The 17,371-nt window shown below is 54.0% G+C and overlaps 3 protein-coding genes across 7 annotated transcripts in view; 2 read left to right on the forward strand and 1 right to left on the reverse strand.

Moving 5' to 3' along the window:
- The first annotated feature begins 1,450 nt into the window (after positions 1-1,450).
- On the forward strand, positions 1,451-5,510 carry GCHFR (GTP cyclohydrolase I feedback regulator). The gene is made up of 3 exons (XM_061430802.1): positions 1,451-1,905; positions 3,664-3,758; positions 4,998-5,510. The coding sequence occupies exons 1-3, from the start codon at positions 1,870-1,872 to the stop codon at positions 5,119-5,121; spliced, it is 255 nt and encodes an 84-aa protein (XP_061286786.1). The 5' UTR covers positions 1,451-1,869; the 3' UTR covers positions 5,122-5,510.
- Positions 5,511-5,675: 165 nt separating this feature from the next.
- DNAJC17 (DnaJ heat shock protein family (Hsp40) member C17) overlaps positions 5,676-17,371 on the reverse strand; it is a 30,315-nt gene continuing 18,619 nt past the window's right edge. The window contains exons 2-11 of the mRNA XM_061430790.1: positions 15,949-16,018; positions 15,597-15,655; positions 15,314-15,401; positions 13,844-13,929; positions 13,509-13,605; positions 12,907-12,950; positions 12,367-12,444; positions 11,480-11,560; positions 10,889-10,999; positions 5,676-5,871 (exon numbers count right to left, since the gene is read on the reverse strand). Of these exons, the coding sequence (XP_061286774.1) occupies positions 5,749-5,871; positions 10,889-10,999; positions 11,480-11,560; positions 12,367-12,444; positions 12,907-12,950; positions 13,509-13,605; positions 13,844-13,929; positions 15,314-15,401; positions 15,597-15,655; positions 15,949-16,018 (837 nt within the window). The 3' untranslated portion in view covers positions 5,676-5,748. The remainder of the gene's footprint in view (positions 5,872-10,888; positions 11,000-11,479; positions 11,561-12,366; positions 12,445-12,906; positions 12,951-13,508; positions 13,606-13,843; positions 13,930-15,313; positions 15,402-15,596; positions 15,656-15,948; positions 16,019-17,371) is intronic.
- Positions 5,868-12,372, forward strand: C10H15orf62 (chromosome 10 C15orf62 homolog). Of its 5 annotated transcripts, none has more exons than XM_061430801.1 (3): positions 5,868-8,713; positions 11,073-11,162; positions 11,757-12,372. In XM_061430801.1, the coding sequence occupies exons 1-2, from the start codon at positions 8,200-8,202 to the stop codon at positions 11,138-11,140; spliced, it is 582 nt and encodes a 193-aa protein (XP_061286785.1). In that variant the 5' UTR covers positions 5,868-8,199; the 3' UTR covers positions 11,141-11,162; positions 11,757-12,372. The 5 variants fall into 5 exon arrangements, with proteins under 5 accessions (XP_061286785.1, XP_061286784.1, XP_061286782.1 ...); XM_061430800.1 differs by having other exon boundaries at positions 11,764-12,372; XM_061430798.1 differs by lacking the exons at positions 11,073-11,162; positions 11,757-12,372 and adding an exon at positions 9,625-9,942 and having other exon boundaries at positions 5,868-7,885; positions 8,031-8,713.

The raw sequence follows: 17,371 nt of genomic DNA on the forward strand, positions 1-17,371 counted from the left end.
GGTGATTGTATCTATCATAACAATTTGTAATCCCAACAGTAACGTTTCACGTTTCAACTGTTAGACATCCTCACCAATACATGATGCTCACATATTTTGATTTTTTTTCAAATCTGTAAAGCATTATCTCGTTGTGGTTTAATATGCATTTCTGAATTTCTAATGATATTGAACATTATGTTTTATGTTTATTGCCTATTTCCACTCTCTTTTTTGAAAAGTGCCTAATTGAGTCATTTGCCCATTTTTCTTCTTTTTCTTCCTAATTTGTAAGATTTCTTTATATCCTGGGCATTAGTTTTTAGTTTAACAAATCCTTTGTTAAGCATAAATATGTCTTATCTCTCTAGCTAGACTTCTAGTCCTGGAGGTAGAGAATAGGGAAAGAGGGTACAGAAAAACAGATCAGACCAGGAAGTATACTGTAGGGTTGTTGTTTAGTTGCTAAGTCATGTCTGACTCTTCTGTGACCCCACAGGCTTATCCCGCCAGGCTCCTCTCTCCATGGGATTTCCCAGGCAAGAATACTGGAGTAGGTTGCCATTTCCTTCTCCAATGCTTGAAAGTGAAAAGTGAAAGTGAAGTCGCGAAGTCGTGTCCGACTCTTCTCGACCCCATGGACTGCAGCCTACCAGGCTCCTCCGTCCATGGGATTTTCCAGGCAAGAGTACTGGAGTGGGGTGCCATTGCCTTCTCCCTTTAGGGTTACAACTTGCTATTTATCCCTTGTACTTCTCTCCTCATCGGTCAAAGTGCTGGAGGCACAGAGAGAGCCCTGTAAGTGCCCTTCAGTGAAGTGAAGATTTTTCAAGAGCCTGGGAGGGAAGGTTACAGGCTGCCTTTGTTTTGCTTTTCTTTTTTAAAAAACCAATCACAACAAGGCAGATGTCACAAGGCAGATTAAGAATGTTGTCAGATTTTGATACATCCAGATGAGGGCGTGAACACGTGGAGGTGAACTGGCCGCTCTCTTTGGTGGCTGGTTCGGGTAAGTTTCTTTTGTCCCAGGTGTTGCCTTGTAGTCTCCAGCACGTGTGCCGTGTCTCTCTCGCTTCATGGAAAGCTCTCTGAACGACCAGATTCCATTGGTTTCAGTCTCTCTAGGCCTGGCACTCTGCGAAGTGCTCAGTTCTCTTACATACTTACCCACAAGGCCACAGAAATGCAAGGTTCCGCCGCTGTACTAGGAACTACAGTGGGGAGGCAGGAATGCGCAGTGCACCGGAGGGGTCTCCTGCCTGTCTTCCATGCGCTTAAGGAATCTCCGGAGACCGTGTCTTGGGTCGGGAAGTAGGGATCCGATAAACATTTTAGAGGAGTCTTTGGGTGAGGTGGGCAGGAGCTTGGGAGACCTCAGTGGGGTCGCCCTTTGCTCCCTGTTGGGCTTCACAGAGGCTGGGACGGGGACCAGCAGGACTTTGGAACCTGTTACTGGAGGTGTTGCAGTAACGGGGTGCAAGGGCAACACGCGCGCTGGGCGCCACGGCCCAACGCAGCCAGCAGAGCTCGGGGGCCGCTCCCAGCTCCGGCACGCCGGTGCGGGAGCGATCCCCCCACTACCCAACAGAGGTCCCTCCGCTCCGCTGGACGACCCTCGGGAGCGGCGGGTGACAACACAGGGTCCCAGTGAGCTGCCCCAGGGCAGGGGGCGGGTCTCGAATCACCGAGCTCTGGGCGCGTCAAGGGCGCCCGCTCCTGATTGGCCGGTCGAGGGGCTTACGGACCAGGAGCTCAGGGATTGGCGCAACCGGAGGCCAGAGCCGGAGTAACTGGACTCTAGGCTGCTGGTCTCAGTCCCGGAGCCTGAAGGGCTGGCGTCGGCGCCCTACCCAAAGTCCAGGGAAGGATCCTGGCCGGGACGCGCGCACCATGCCCTACCTGCTCATCAGCACCCAGACACGCATGGTGAGTACCCGCTGCTCGTCCCTGGGAGTTGGCTTTGGGCCCAGGGCGGGGGGACGCTGCCGGCCGCACCTTGGCGCCTCCCTCCCGGGCCACGCCTGCGGGTGCCGAGACGCGGAAGCCGCCTGGGACACGCCCCCCGCGGGCGGCGGAGAGGAAGGTTGGAACTCGGACCCTGCCTGGATACTGGGACTAGGGAGCTCCGGCGGCCGGGCCCCTCCAGCGCCGGGAAGGGGGGCTACGTGCGTGCGTCCCCGCCACTCAGGAGTTCCGGGCGCCTGCGGCTCGGGTCCTACCTGTCTGCGGGAGGTCGAAGCCTCTGAAAGGGACTCAGAAAGTCCTGCTCTCTCAAGTGCAGCAACCACTGCCCTACACAGAGCCGCTCCGCCGGGCAATGAGGGGTGGGAGGAGTGGACTAATCTAAGGAAAAGAGGTTTGAAAAAAGGATGTGCTACGACACTGAGACCCCTGTGCCAAGTGGCCCGCCTACAGCTACGACCTGCGCCCTTAGGCACTTCCAGGAAGAGCTCTTCTGAGACCTTAGAAAAGAAAGAGAAGAAAGAACCCGGAGACGACCAGGAAGGTTAGAGGTGTGAGAACATCCATTCAACAGTCAAGCCACGCCCCTTTCCCTGGGCACAGTTTCCTCTGCAAAAAGAAGGTGCTGACAGCTCACAATATGACTGGGTCCCCAACCTGGGCAGCAGGATGCTCGTCTGCCCCCTACCTCTCCAGTGCTCCGGTGATCCATCAGGAGGTACACGGTTCCCTAGAGATGCAGGAAATAGCAGACGCGCTCTCCACTGGATGGGAGAAGTCTTGGCAGTGGTTTAAGAGCCAGTCAGCTGTACAGATGGTAAAATGTAGACTCTGGGTCCCTTCCCAGATCTCCGGAAGCACTCTGTAAGCCTGGAGTTTGGGAATTCAGTGCTCCTGAAGCAATTTTTTAAACTAGCAGTTTCATTGGTATATGATACATATAACCACAGAATTCACCAATTTAAAGTGTAGAGTTCACGGCAGTGGGTTTGGGTTTGTTTTGGCTTATTCAGAATTGTTCAACCATCACCGTAAGCAATTTTAGAACATTTAGAACAACATTTAGAACAATTGTCTTCTCCAAAGACTCCAATTGGGTCTTAGGAGAAGACCCACACCCTGAACCTTAGCTGTCACTCATTTCCCCGGGCCCCTCAGCCCTAGGTAACCACTCGCCTACTTTTCATCATAATATATGGTCTTTGGCCTCCTTCACTTACATGATGTTTTCAAGGTTCATCCGTATTGTAGCATGCATCAGTACTCACCCCTCTTAATAAAGAGGTCAAATAAAGGGGTCAAATAAAATTCCATTGAAAGGCTATATCACATTTCATTTATCCACTCATCAGTTGACAAACATTTGGGTTGTTTCTACTTTTTGGCTACTATGAATAATGCTACTGTGTGTGCAAGTTTTTATGTGGACATACATTTGCATTTCTCTGTTCTCTGGGTGATTCTGATACACAGATACACGCAGTGGTGCCTGGCATGAAGGTGCCAATGTTGGGCACTGCCTGGTCCAGCCTAGAGGGGCCAAGGAGGCCCCACATTGCTCAGTCTGATGACTGATGGACTCTACCCCTTCCCAGCTTGTGTTTAGCCCCCAAGATTCCTTCCCTGTCCCTCCAGCCTTTAACTGAAGTGGGCTCAGATAAAGGCTAACTGCACACCTCGACCTGGCAGACAGCCAAGCAGCCTCTGTGGCTTACCTTGCAGGAGGTGGGCCCCACCGTGGTGGGCGATGAGCACTCAGATCCAGAACTGATGCAGCATCTGGGGGCCTCAAAAAGAAGTGTCCTGGGAAACAACTTGTAAGTAGTAGCATTCCTAAGACTTTTCTCCCCGCCAGCCCCGAGGCCTGTCTTTGTTCCATTTACACAAGAAAATGCCCCTGCCCAGCCTCAGGACCCCTCTGCCTGCATCCTGGGGATCTGTCCTCTGTAGGGTGGGTCCCATCTGCAGCCTCACCACAGCCCCCCAGGCTTGCTCTGAGAGCTTTTCCATTGGCCCTGCCTTCACAAGGGAGCCCGTGGACAAGGTACCAGGACAGAGTCCAGTCCCCTGAGTATAGACTTCTGCAAGTGGACTGCTTCTTGCCTTACCTTTTCATCTCTAAGCTGAATCCCATCAAGGCCAAGACAGGCACAGAGAAAGGCTCTGGCTTGAAGAGCTGAATGAGTAACAAAGCTCAGCCCTAGGAACAGGATGCCTGGGTCCTGCTTCCAGTTCAGCTGCTGCCTGGGGACTTAACCACTTCTCTCGGCATCCTTCACCCCAACTCCAAGTCTAAACAGTGATCATTAATTCCTCTTCTGCCCCTCATTCCTTCCTACCCAGTGGACAGGGAGAACCCTGTTCACACAGGCTGGAACTCCTAAGAAAGGTCACCAGAGTGTACCCCAGTTAAAAGAAGGGAAAGAGTTGGTGAGCTGGCCCTAGCCCCTTGGTCAGGGTTGGAAGGCTGAAGCCAACTCCATCCCTTTGCCATGAGGCTTCTGTCTCTGAGATGCCCAGCCTGGGGCTTGAGCTCTTTATGTATCTGATGGCCCTTCAGAATCAATTAATCCTGAAAGAAGGGAAACCAAGCATTCTCCATCCTAGGGGGCGGCAGCCACAGCCAGGAGCTCTTGAAGGCCAACCTTATTGCTCCAGGACTACAGGACAGTCAGACAAGAGGACAGAGGCCTGGGGGATGGCCCTGGGGAAAGGAGGCTGCTCCCTCCAAATTGGCAGTGACCCAGGGCATGTGGGCTATTTTCAGACTAACGGGGGTGTTACTATCTGGATGACATCAGAAAAGCTGCTTTACTCCTCTTGATTTTCTTTTATAAATAGGAATAACAGTACCTCCCTTAGGTTGTTGAGAGAAATAAATGAGATGATGCAAAGAGCTAAGCAGGTGACGGGGCAGGGAACATTTGCAGAAGGCAACCTGAAAACAGCAGTCCTGTTAGGAGTACTTGTGACCAGGCAGAGTCTGCAGCAGATACTAGGTTTGTAGGCGGGGCTGTGCTGTGTACCCTCTCATGCCACTCTCCTTCTCTTCGCAGCTCTGAGTACTATGTGAATGACCCTCCTCGAATCGTCCTGGACAAGCTGGAGCGCAGGGGCTTCCGTGTGCTGAGCATGACAGGGGTGGGCCAGACGCTGGTGTGGTGCCTGCACAAGGAGTGACCCTCCCACACGGAGGAGCGCCAGTCACACTTCTTTGGAGTGGCTGCCATGGGCCCCGACCCCAAGACCCTGCCTTGCTCACCACCCTGCCCCTTCTTCCCAAATCATCCTTCTCCTTGGCCCAGTACCACTGGGCAGTGAATGGCCTTCTCTGAAACCTGTCTCAGACAGTGTGGAAGGGTAGGGCCCCTGGCCCTGGTGCCCTCAGCTGCCCCTCCAGCATCAGGCCAGGCGCAGGCCCTGGAGGAGGCCCTGTTCTGTCAAAAACAGGGCCTGACGAGCCAGGCTGCCCCTGGCAGGGAGCTAGGTGCCCCTGTGGAGCATGGCTCCAGGACTGGGTGGGTAGGGCCTGCATAGCTAGTCCAAGCCAATAAAGGGCTGTGATGAGAGGTTGCTCCTCTGCTCTGCTGGCCACTGACTCTCACCAAGGGGAGCGCCTCCTTGGGGTCTGCCCACTCCCTGGGAGGGAGAGCCAGGCCTGGGCAGAGCCCAGAAACCAGGGCCACGCTTGGGTAGGCCCACACCCTATACCTATGTATGCAGTAGAGGTAGACTCTTAAAAAACAGAAAGTTTATTGGTGATGTTTAAGAAAAGGGCTGTGGGAGGAGAGCGCTGGAGGCAGGAGGTTACGTTGGCTGCCCCGCCTGGTCCTCCTGCTGCATCTGGGCAATCAGCTGCTGCCTCTCAGCTGCCTGGCGCATGCGCATCATGACGAGGCTCTCGTAGTCCCTCTCGGACACCACTGAGCCCTGGGGACAGAGGGAGACAGGGAGGGATCAGGGTGGTAGGGCAGTGTCCCACAGATTCCAGACTTGGAGGACAGGGCCTAGGCAGAGCCGCCACCAATGGTCAAGGAGGGAGGCTGCCTGGGAAAGGGAGGATCCTGGAACATCCCGCAACCCCAAGCCACCCATATTCCCTCACAGCAAGCAGGCCTTTGGCACCAGGCCAGCTGCTCGGCTGCCTCCCTCCAGCCCATCAAGCAGCTGCCACCCCACCCCGCCTCCCCCTCTCCCAGGTCCTTCGCATCTGCAGTCAGCTCAGTGACTCACTTGCTCATGCTCTAGCCAGGCCCTCATCTCCCCTCATGTCCTGCACCCCATGGTTTCTGCTTTCCACCAGTTCCCAGGGAAGAAGGCTTGTTGAAGGTGCAGAAATATACCGGCTCTGCCAGGAGGAGGTGAGAGCACTGCCCCATCCCAGTTGCCCTCCCTTCCTGTGGTCTGGCTCCTGCTAAGGACACAGAGGGAGCCCCACCCTAGGAGGAGAGGGAAACAAGAGGCCAGCCTGCCTCCTAAAAATACACCAGGGCTCGCGGAGGGCAGGGCCCTGGCTTCTTTTATGATCTTGCCAGCACAGTGTGAGGGATTAAAGAGTGCAGTATTTTAATAATCAAAAGAATAATAAACAACCACCTTAGTAGGCCAAGGCTGTGGGCTGGAGAGGCGGCTCTGCAGGAGAGCCCTGAGCCACCGACCTCATGCCCTGATAATGTCTGCAGTGAGTCTTAGATCCACTTCCTCCCTCCATGCAGCTGAAGCTATGTGAATACGGGTGAAGCCCACCAGAGGTGGCACAGAAGCGAGCCAGGTCAAAGGGGGCTGCACAGCAGAGAGCTTCTCATAGTACCCCAAGCTGGTGCACCTTCACGGAACAAGCCAAGGAGAAAGTCTGGTGGTCAGTGACCCAGGGAATTAGAAGGGAGTGGCTAGGGTTAAGATGCTAGGCCCTGGCCAACTGGTTTGGAGTCGGGGATGTACGGAACCAGGAAGTGTTACTCAGCCCAGATCCCCCTGTTCTTCCCAACAACCCCACGCCTCCTCCTCTCTCCCAAGTTGCAGCAACTTGAAGAAGAGTGGCCCTCCCCGCCAGGCCCACCTCTTAGGCTGGGCCCAGCCCCTTCCCCAGAGGACAGACCCCAGATGAGGTCCACACAGCCTGACAGGAAGTTAGGACCCTGGCCCTCAACTGTCCTTTCCTGCCCTGAGGCCATCTGGGTAAATCAAGGAAGGGAGAGGAAACAGCAGCCAGGTTTGAAGTCAGGGCAAGGGGAAGTCAGTTCTCCCGTCCCCAAGGTAATGCTATTGTGCTGAGAAAACCTGAAGTCACCCTTGGCACGCCCCTGGGAGGAGCCAGCACTTTATAGGTGCAGGGCTGCTCACCCTTAACACACCCTCTGCCTCTTTCCTCCTCCCCATCCCTGCGGGTTCTGCTAATGAGGGCCTGTCACTGGGCCCCAGGTCTGAGTCACCCACACCAGTGACAGGTCCCTTCCTTCCCCAACAGTCATTCCACACGCCAGTCTTTCAGTTAACTCCCACCTCTGAGTTCCTCACTCCAGACACACAGGAGCTGGAGAGCCAGGTTGCCCACCAGGCCCCAGAGCACTGGGGCTGTGGAGGAAGAGGAGGCAGCGTGGTGACACAGAGCAGGGCTGCCCCGACAGTCCCCAGAGGAATCCTCAGCTCCCTGGTGCCCCAGGGTGTTGGCCGCGCAGCCCAAACCCCAGCCTGCAGATGCTGCAATTACCTCAGAGCCTGAACGCCACTTCCCACCTGACTGAGTCAACTGAAGACAACAAAACATCTCCACCACCACACGCGGTCACAAACAGCCAAGCTACTAATCACAGTCTGGGAGCTACCAGCAGAGAGGCCAGTCTCCTGCCAGGGCCAGGGAGAAGCCAGCGGAGCCGGTGAGAAGCCCAGCCCCGCGGAAGACAATGCAGCTCTCATCTACCACAGCTGCCCGAACTCGAGCTCTGTAAGTGCAGCTTCCTCCTCCTGGGGTTTTTCCACTACCCTATTGAGTAACCGGGCCGCTCCTGCGCCTCTGGGAAACTCCTATCGCCAAGCACTCCCAGGTCTTGGCTCCCCTGGACTGCCCTGCATGCCCTCTCATCATCCAGGATGCTCGCCCACGCTCTGTGCTGAGCAGAAACCCGGAGGCCTCTGCTTCTGCCCGCGAGGGCTGCCTGATTCTCGCTGTTCACTGCTCCAGCAGGGCCCGATGGTCCCCAGCTGCCCTTGACCGGGCTTCTGAGGTACCAGGCTGGTCTGCGGGCTCCCCAGGGTCCCATGGAGACTTGGCGCAAAGGCTCCTTCCGCAGCCCCTCCTTCTTCAAGCGGCTGAGCCTGGGGCGGCCGCGGAGACTCCGGCGACAGGGCAGCGTGCTCAGCCAGGCCAGCACAGCTGGGGGGGACCATGAGGAGTACAGCAACCGAGAGGTCATACGGGAGCTGCGAGGGAGACCGGACGGCCGGCGCCTGCCACTGTGGGGGGACGAGCAGCCCCGGGCCACCCTGCTGGCCCCGCCCAAACCCCCGCGTCTCTACCAGGAAAGCTTCAGCTGCCCCAACATCCTAGAGGCCCCCTCCGCAGAGTACACGGCCGCCTACTCTGCCACCCTGCCCTCCGCGCTCTCCGTGGCAGACAACCTCCACCGATCCTCCGAGGAGGACCTTACGGACACGCCCCCCTTCCAGAGGACACCTGCTCCGGACCTCAGCGATCCCTTCTTCTCCTTCAAAGTGGACCTGGGGATTTCACTTCTTGAGGAGGTTCTGCAGATGCTGAGAGAGCAATTTCCCAGTGAGCTCAGCTTCTGAATGGGGGGAGGGTGGGCAGAGGTGGGGTGACTGAAAGAGGTGGGAGCCTGGGGACCCAGAGAAGGAGGGGACAGTCGGGGATTAAGATAGGGATAGAAATCCAGGTCCCTGCCTGCCCCTACCCCCTGGAGTCCTGAACAGTTCTCTGAGTCACCCCAGGGTGGAGGGACAAAGGTATAGAGGCAAGCCAGAAATGTGAGGGGGGCACCTGCTGGCAGGAGCCCTGAAGACAGCTAGCTAGACTGGGAAGGGAGGCCATGCCTGCAGCCACAGGGACAGGCAGAGGCCTGGGTGGAGGCAGAGGGACGGTGGCATAAGGGGCAAGTCTGGGAGTGGAGGACAAAGACTGGCTCAAAGATGGATGCGCTGTGCCAGCTCCTACATGTGGCTGTTTAAAGTCACACTAATTAAAACTAAATACAATAAAAAAAAGTCATCCCAGTCACACTAGCCACATTTAAAGTGCTCAGCAGCCACATATGACGAAGGGTTACCACGCTGAATGGCAAACGGTGAACGTTAAGGTCACTGGAGAAAGTTCTATTGGGCCACACAGGCCTAGACCATAGGCTGGTGGGGGAAGGGAAGCATATGGGACCTGCCAGGAGAGGGAGGGGCTTGTGGGGTGGGAAGAGCGAGGCTAATGGAGATACAGAGAGTGACTCAGGAAAAAGTCCAAAATCACTAGCAGGAAAGTGGGTGTGAGAGACTCAAAATGCCAACACAGCTGCCTGAAGCACTCCCTGGAGCCCAAGGAAGGAACTCGAGGGCATGTCAGACATAGACAGCTTCAGAAGAGAGGCTGTGGGGAATTCTCGGAAAGATTTGGGATGGGAGCCCTGGGGAAATGCAATGAAATACAGTGCAGTTTTCCCTCCTTCCTGCACCCATGAGAATACGGGAGGTCTGATCAGGGGACGGACACAAAGCTCAAGGCTGTTACACTGAAGAGGCACAGCTGGTCTCCAGAATCGCCACCACGACCAAGGAGCCTTGCTCAAAGCCTCTGATGATGGGGGTTGCAGCACTGCCCTGACGCATGGCCAGAAGACCTGGAGGCGGACCCTGGCTGGCGGCATGTGGTTCTGGCACACACTGCCTCCACAACGCGAGCCTTATGGCCTCCCCATTTCTACTCTGTGTGCATGTGCTGAGCGGAAAGCTCCCCTGGGGGTGCAGATGATAAATAAAGTTCTTTATCACACAGCCTATGGCGTGTCATCTGGGGCTGTGAAATGCTGGGACTTAACAGGGGTGAGGGGGGGAGAGAAACAGTCTCTAAAGAGTTCCAGGTGGGGCTCAGAGCAGTTCCTTTTCCTCCTCTGTCCAGGCTCTGGGACATACTCCAGAGAGCACCCCATCCTCACGGGTGCGGGCCATGTCAGAGAGCAGGGGACATGCCAGAGGCAGTGGGAGCAGAGGCCCTGCTGACCTGCTGAGGGGCACTCTTCCCCCCAGAGGGGCTGGAGCACATCAGCCTGAGGCACAGACCCCCAGATGCTTCTGAGAAGGGAGAGCTCTTTCCCCACCAAAGCGGGGGCAGGTGTGACCTGGGCCGAGTGTGTGTATATATATGTGTATGGAGGGGAAGTGAACACAAGCCTTCGTGGGGCCGTGGGGACTAAGAGCTGGTACATGGCATGTGTCAGCTCAAGTCTGTGCTTCCCCCCAAGAGGTGGGCACCAGGTAGCACCTCAGTGTTGGCAGGGTGACAGTGTTATTTCTAAGGAGGAAATGTTGCCTCTTGACAGTAGGTCCCTGTCTGGGACAGCCACAGACACACCTGGAAGGAAGTTGGGGAAGAAGGCAGCCACCCTCCTCACCAGCCCTTCCCTGAAGCGCCAGGTCATCTCAGCACCAAATGCTTCACACAGCAACCAAGCAACCCACAGGCCAGGGCAACACCTTTGGATGATGATGAGAGCTCCCAAAGGAGACCAGAACACAGAAAGTAAGGTCTAAGAGTTGTGGGTAGGGTAAGCCAGCCTGGAAAGAGGCAGCAAGGAATCACAGTCCTCCTGCTTGGGTAGGCAGACCTGACAATCTCTCCGTAGTCCCGATGACGGGTTTGTGAGGAAAGGGCCCTGAGAAGAGCCCAGATAGGAAGAGGCACCCCGAAGCTTGAGTAGGCCCAGTAGAGTGAGGCCTGGCTCCTTACCCGGGACAGTCCTGGGTGGTTGTGGCCCATCGCGCTCTGGGGCCGTCCCTCCAACCAGGAAATCTTCAGAGGGTTATCGACCAGGCCCACTTCATTCTGGACAGCCAGCTCCTGTCAAATACAACAGCCAGTCCCAGTCCCATCATTCCAGTCAGCTACACAATGGCTCTCTCTACCCCTACAGAAAGAACCAAAACCAGCACTCTCATCCTCCAAGCAAAGTGGAGCAGCCTTTGTGCGATGGTGTGCTGAAGCTCTGACGCTCATGGGAAACGTGAGTCTTCTGACTGGGCAGTGGGGGAGGGGAGAAGGCTCTGTGAGGGTCCCAACCTGGAGGCACACTGGCTTCCAGGGGAAGGTGAGGGGTGTGGAGCCAGGCAGTAGGAAATAACACCATCCCTGGAACATTCTCCTATTCATTCCTTCACTCACTCTGTCTCCTCTCCAAAGACCTGTGGGCCTCGGGGAGATCTTGGCTCTAAGCTGGCCCAAGGAGTGGGGACACCTAAGCTCAGAGGGCCCACAGAATTGAGTTCCTCCCCTGGAATGGCAGGGCTGCTGGTGGCCCCCAAAACCCCACAGAGCACTCACCGCAGCCTTGACGGTTGCAAACTCTACCACAGCGGTGCCTGCCTTCTTACTGGAGAGCACCAGGTTGAGCACCTCTCCGTACTGTGAGGATAAGGGGTCCCGGTAAGCATGGCCCAGCCTTCAGGATGGCCCAGCTCACACTGGAGATAAGCCTAGGCCACCCAGAGGCAACCAAGTCATTTTGGGTTGGGGATAACCTGTTGTTGCTAGGTTCCCAGAGAGGGGATATCAGAGATGGGAAAGAAAGGTTTTTGTGTTTGTTGTTTCTTTTTCCAAGAATACAGGAGGCAGCAAAGGCGAGCTGGGCAGACGTGGGGATTTGGACCAGCAGAGACGCACAGCTGCCTCCATGATTGAAGGAGATGGAGAGGATGGAGCTTTAGTGCCAGACACCCACCTCCTCTCTCCCCATACACCCAGCCAAGCCCCTTACTTCTAAGGATGACAAGGGCTAGGTCTGGCTGGAGGTGGCACATGGCAACACGAGTGACTGGAGGGCCATGGCTCAAGTATAAGTCTTTAGACTATCCTATGGTTTATGGCTTCCCTGGTAGCTGAGCGGTAAAAAGATCCCCCTGCAATGCAGGAGCCACAGGATAAAAGGGTGCAATCCCTGGGTGGGGAAGATTTCCTGGAGGAGGGCATGACAACCCACTCCAGTATTCTCACCTAGAAAACCCCATGGACAGAGAAGGCTAACAGGCTACAGTAAATAGGGTCACAAAGAGACCCAACTGAAATGACTTACCACATAGTTTATGGCACAGAAAAAAAAAAAAAAAGGCAGGTAGAGATGTGAAGGAAGGTTAGGCCTGGAGATCCTGAGGTTTGGGCTGACTGACGTGGGGACTGAGATGATGGGTAAGAGGGAAGTAAGCAGAGCTGACCTTCTGAAAGAGCTGCAGGAGGACATCTCTGGAATAGCCGCCTTGTGACTCAGCTTCCTTCTTGCTCTTCCACTTGAGCTGAAAAGACGGCAGTGGGGGCCACTGTTAAACACTGACTTCTCAACAGGACCAGACCCTGCACCTGAGCGTTACAAACTGAGCAGACACCCCTCTGGCCTTCAAGGCACAAGTGATCTAGGGAGCACCCCCAAGAAATGCATTCCCCTTGGAAAATGGACAGGCAGGAGGCCTGCTCAGCCACAGTCTCAGGGCTCTTACAGAGCCTATAAGATGCTCTCCTTCAAGGGGCCTCAGGGAGGGCTGCCTTGCAGCCTTCAAGGCTAAGAACAGCCTTTCACGGCCAGCTCTGATGGGCCATCCTGATGCTCAGGCCTTGGGAAGACGGAAGGATGGCATGTGGGCAGTGGTGTGGCTTCCAGAGATCCAGTGTCCGCACCACAAGCCCCGGTGACCCCAGAAGCATCTCTTCTTGCTGAGAGGAGGCAGTGTGAAGTGGCCCGTGGAGCCTGCAGGGCTCACCTTTAGCTTGGGGGTTTCTTTGTTTTCAGGATTTTTTGCCATTCCTAGAAAATTTAGGAAAATTAGCAAGGTAGAATGTGGAGAGGTTCCCCCAGGGGAGACACAGTCTAGGGCCACAAGGACCTGGCAAAGATCACTCCTGTCCATGGGCAGTGCCCCGCCCTGCTGTGGAGCCTGACAGGGCAAGTAGGAGCAATCCCACCCTTGCCCCCAGCTGCCACCTTAGGGTAGCAGCCCAGCTGCCTGCTGGAGGCCATGATTAGCACTCCACCAACGAGGGGCCACGAATGCCTTCTGGGGGCAAGAGTCAGAGGTATAGACCTCACAGTTCTACTGAAACAAAGGGTCCCAGAGCCTTCCCCTTGCCCTGGTGATCTGCTCCAAAAATAGAGCCAACATAAATGCGGCCAGGAGATCTCAGGCAGAGTGAAAAGCCAATAAGCCCCAGAGAACTGTAAGAAAGGACAGGTGGCATGTGTCCAAGTGGGGTACCCGGAGGGTTCCAGCAGGTAGAAGCTTCCAGATCAACTTCACCGAGCAGCCAGTGTGGCCGCTGTGAACCACCTCAGAGTGGGAGGCCGGTGTGGGGGCCAGACTCTCACCTGTCAACCTCTGCTCCTGTTCCTGACGTATCTGCTCCCGGATCAGCCTCTGCTGTTCCTCCAGCTGCCGGGAACCCTCTTCTCGCAGGCGTTCGATCTGCAGAGCAGGGGTTGGGGAGGGTGACAATTCTGTGCAGATCCAATTCCAGGTTGGCTCACCTTGCAAAGGTCCCTGGGACGTTCCACCTGCAAGCTAGGCTCAGCAACCTGTGGGTGGGACAGACGACCCAGATCCCACAGGGGAAGGCAGGAAGGGCATGCCCGCCCCAGACACAGCAGCCTCTAGTTGACCGGCCTCTTCCTCCTGAGGATGGTCGCAGGGCCTGGACGCTCACCTCCTGCTCTAGCGTCCTGGCGCTCCCGCTTTCCTCCTCCTCCTCGCTGCCGAGGGCCTGGGCCTGCCGCTCCCTGGCCTCCAGGTCTAGGCACAAGGGTTGAATGACCCAATGTCTGGTTTAAGCAGTTTCCACATGGCCCCAGCCCACCTGGCTCTGGCTGTACCCCAAAGTCTCATGTAGCATGAACCCATCCAGTAATTCTTCCTCCTCCCTCCATGCCCATGTGCTCCCAGATTCATTTCCATTGAGAAAAGTTGTCACAAGGAAGAGTATAGGCTCCAGCTGAGTGGCTGGGGTCTGGAAGAGTTACAGCAGCTCCCACTGACCAAGCTGGTTCTCTGAACAGTGAAGGTGTGGGTGGGTGCTGATGTCAGCAGCCTGGGGCCATGGGTCAGGGCTGCCAGTGGGTGGAGCCGCCGACCTCTGTTCCTGCGGTTTGGCACCACAGCCTGCAACCTTGCCTTGGCTTCGATGCTCTTTCCCACCACTGTGCTCGAGTTTCCACTGTCTCCTCTACCTGCCCCTCAACTCACATTTACCAAGCCTCACTGCAGACCCAGCTATAGGGACAGAAGCCTCCATGCAAGGACATCACCCCAGGGCCTGGAGCCCTTCCCACCTTCCAAGAGAAACCTGCCTGTGGCTCTGTCCCAGGCCAGCTGCTGCGGCAAATGCTTCTCTCAGGTCTGGGACTCGCTGCTTTCTTTTCTGTTCACTTTACCTACCTAAACTCCAGGTTTATTTGTTTTTGATGGAGGTATGGGGATGGTATATGTACATAATAAATATATGGATGTGAAACAGGCAAGATGAAGGGGAGAAAAATTGAGTGAAGAATGCCTGAACCAATCTTGTGGGGGTAATGAAAATGTTCTAAAATTGATTTAGAGTCATAGTTGCACCATTTGTTAAATTTACTAAAAATCACTGAGTTGTTCACTTGAAATGGGTGGACAATGGGATATGCAAAATAATGTCAATAAAGCTGTTTTTCAAAAGGTGAATGTCTGGCTCTCTTTGGATCCTTCTGAGGGGATTTCAGAGTGAGAGCTCTGTGCAGAACTTGGACAAACGACACAGATAAACAACAGCACGGCCAACAAAGACCTGACTGTGCTCGTGCCGTGTGGGTTCAAATCCTGGTTCCAGCAGGTTCTTATCTTTTTGGTGCCTTAGCCTCTTTTGTTTATAAAAATAGGTTTCGTAACACCCAGCTCTTTGGACAGTCATGATGATTAAAGGAGGCAGTAAAACATCTGTCACAATGCTTAGCTAATAGCACACCTAGTCATTGTTATTATTCCTCAGACTGTCCTTCAGGAGCCGCCCCTGAGAACGGGGTTCTGTCCAGGACTGGGGCCCAAAGCTCTGAGTGGCTGGAACTGAAGCTACAGGAGCAAAGGTGGCGGAGCTGCACAAAAACAACCCAGGGAAACCGCAGGGCGCCAGCACCACGATGCCGCCTACCGAGCTTTACTTTCTTCCTTCTCTCATCAAGTTTCTGGGTCCTCTCTGCCGCCTGCTTCTTGGCTTTCCTGACCTTGTCATACGCAGCCTGGCAGAAGGAAGAGTCAACAGGGTAACACACACAGCGCCAGGCCTCCTCCCTGGCCCCGCCACTAGCCCTGGAGCTAGTGAGGCAGTCTGGTGACAGTCTCAAGGCGAGGACAGTATGGCCGAGTATAGAGGATGAAGCACACAGTGGTCTCTAAATGTGGGGGACAATTCAGGTAGAGGAGGATGTGCTTACCCTGGCGGCAGCATCGGTCAGTACCTCCAAGGCCTGAGAAAGCTGGTGGAAGAGTTCAGCTAAACATAGAGATCAAAACAGAGAGAGGAGAAAAGTAAAGTTAGACTTGGTGACGGTGTGCTCCCTCAGAAAAGCACCTCAAAGAAGCCACAGGCTGCTGGAAAGGAAGACATCAACAGATGCCCAACCAACAAAGAAGAGTGAGTATATCAGCAATTGATCAGATGCCTTTAACGTGTGAAGTGCAGCCACGGGCCCAGTGCCCAAAGTCAGGCTGCATGCATTGACCTCCATGGCACTCACACCACACCCAGGTGGGTTGGGCTTCTCCTCATGCCTAGGAGAGGCTCACCTGCTCTCGGATTATCCGGGTTTTTGTCTGGGTGGCAGGAGAGGGCCTTCTGTCTATATGCCTTCTTCACCTAGAAGAGACAAGATTGGGTTATTCATTCTCTCACCCCAAGACAGACAGGAAAACACTGCTAACGGGATAAGGGAAATCCAGGGAGGGCTCTGCATCGCTACAAGAAGGTTGCCACACTGAAATAGTCATCTCACAACCACAGTGGAGATCTTCAGTGGAAGCAAAGGCTACGGAGGGAGCTGAAGGCTGCCCAGCAGCAGGGTTGGGCCTGCTTCCTGCCGAGCACCCAGTCTCACCACTGTGGATGTCAGAGGCTCCTGGCAGGGGCAGATTCCCTCTAGCCATCCAGAAACAGGCACTCACACAGTCTTAGTGTAATGTAATGTATGCCAGGGCAACATTTCCGCAGGGAAACTTAGCCATCAACATTTTAAATGTACTTTCTCTTTGACTTATTATGGAATTTGGACTTGCAGAAGCATGCCAAAATAAATATACAAGGACGCCCACTAAAACATAGTTTATATAAGCCCCAAAGTAAAGCCAACCAAAATCTCCAACAATGGGGAGACTCATTTAAGAAATCATCATAGACAAAAGTCTGTATGTGCTGTCCAGAAATATCTTCAAGTCCTCATTACAAGAAAAAAAACTGATTAAGTATGATGACAAACAGCAAATCATTATGTTCTACACCTGAAACTAATCCAATGTGATGTGTCAATTATACCTCAACTTAAAAAAAAGAAAGTATCTTCAAGGTACAGTGCATGAAAAAACAAGGCTTAGAACAGTATATGTTAATATGACAATTTGGGGGTGAAAAATAAATCAAAAATAAAAGAAATGTAAATAGTTAGAAACACTCGAGCATGTGCAAGCCTTTGTTTTCCTGTTTTCCCTCACAGCAATCACAAGAAACAGTGGTTTCTTTTGGAGAGAAGCTGAAAGTGGAGGGGAAAGAAACATTCACTTCTCATTGTATACTTTTCTGTAGTTCTACTTTTCAAACCTTAAACTAGTCTTTATTATTATTTTTTATTGATAACAGGGGTTATCTTGGTGGGGAAGCTATGGTCTATTTTTAGTTTTCATCTTTGTACCTCTTTATTAAAAAGAAAATAAGTATTATTTTTTATATTAGTAAAAATAAATAAACATAGCTACCAAGGTTCTCTTTTGTATATTTCCCACTCATAAGGGAAAGCAGAGCACAAAACCCAGAAATCCTCTGCTTTCTGAGGCCTTGCCCTCACTCTGCCTGTATACGTTACCTACTGCTCAAATCTCTTGGGAGGAGAAGCCTCTAGCCCAGAACCACCACCAGTAGCTAAGCAGACTGGCTCTCCAGGCTTCCTACAGGGAACCAATAAACATTTCAATCCAAAGTGTGCTAGAAAATGGCCTTCAG

The sequence above is a fragment of the Bos javanicus genome, chromosome 10 (assembly GCF_032452875.1).
Source record: "Bos javanicus breed banteng chromosome 10, ARS-OSU_banteng_1.0, whole genome shotgun sequence".
NCBI lineage: Eukaryota > Metazoa > Chordata > Mammalia > Artiodactyla > Bovidae > Bos > Bos javanicus.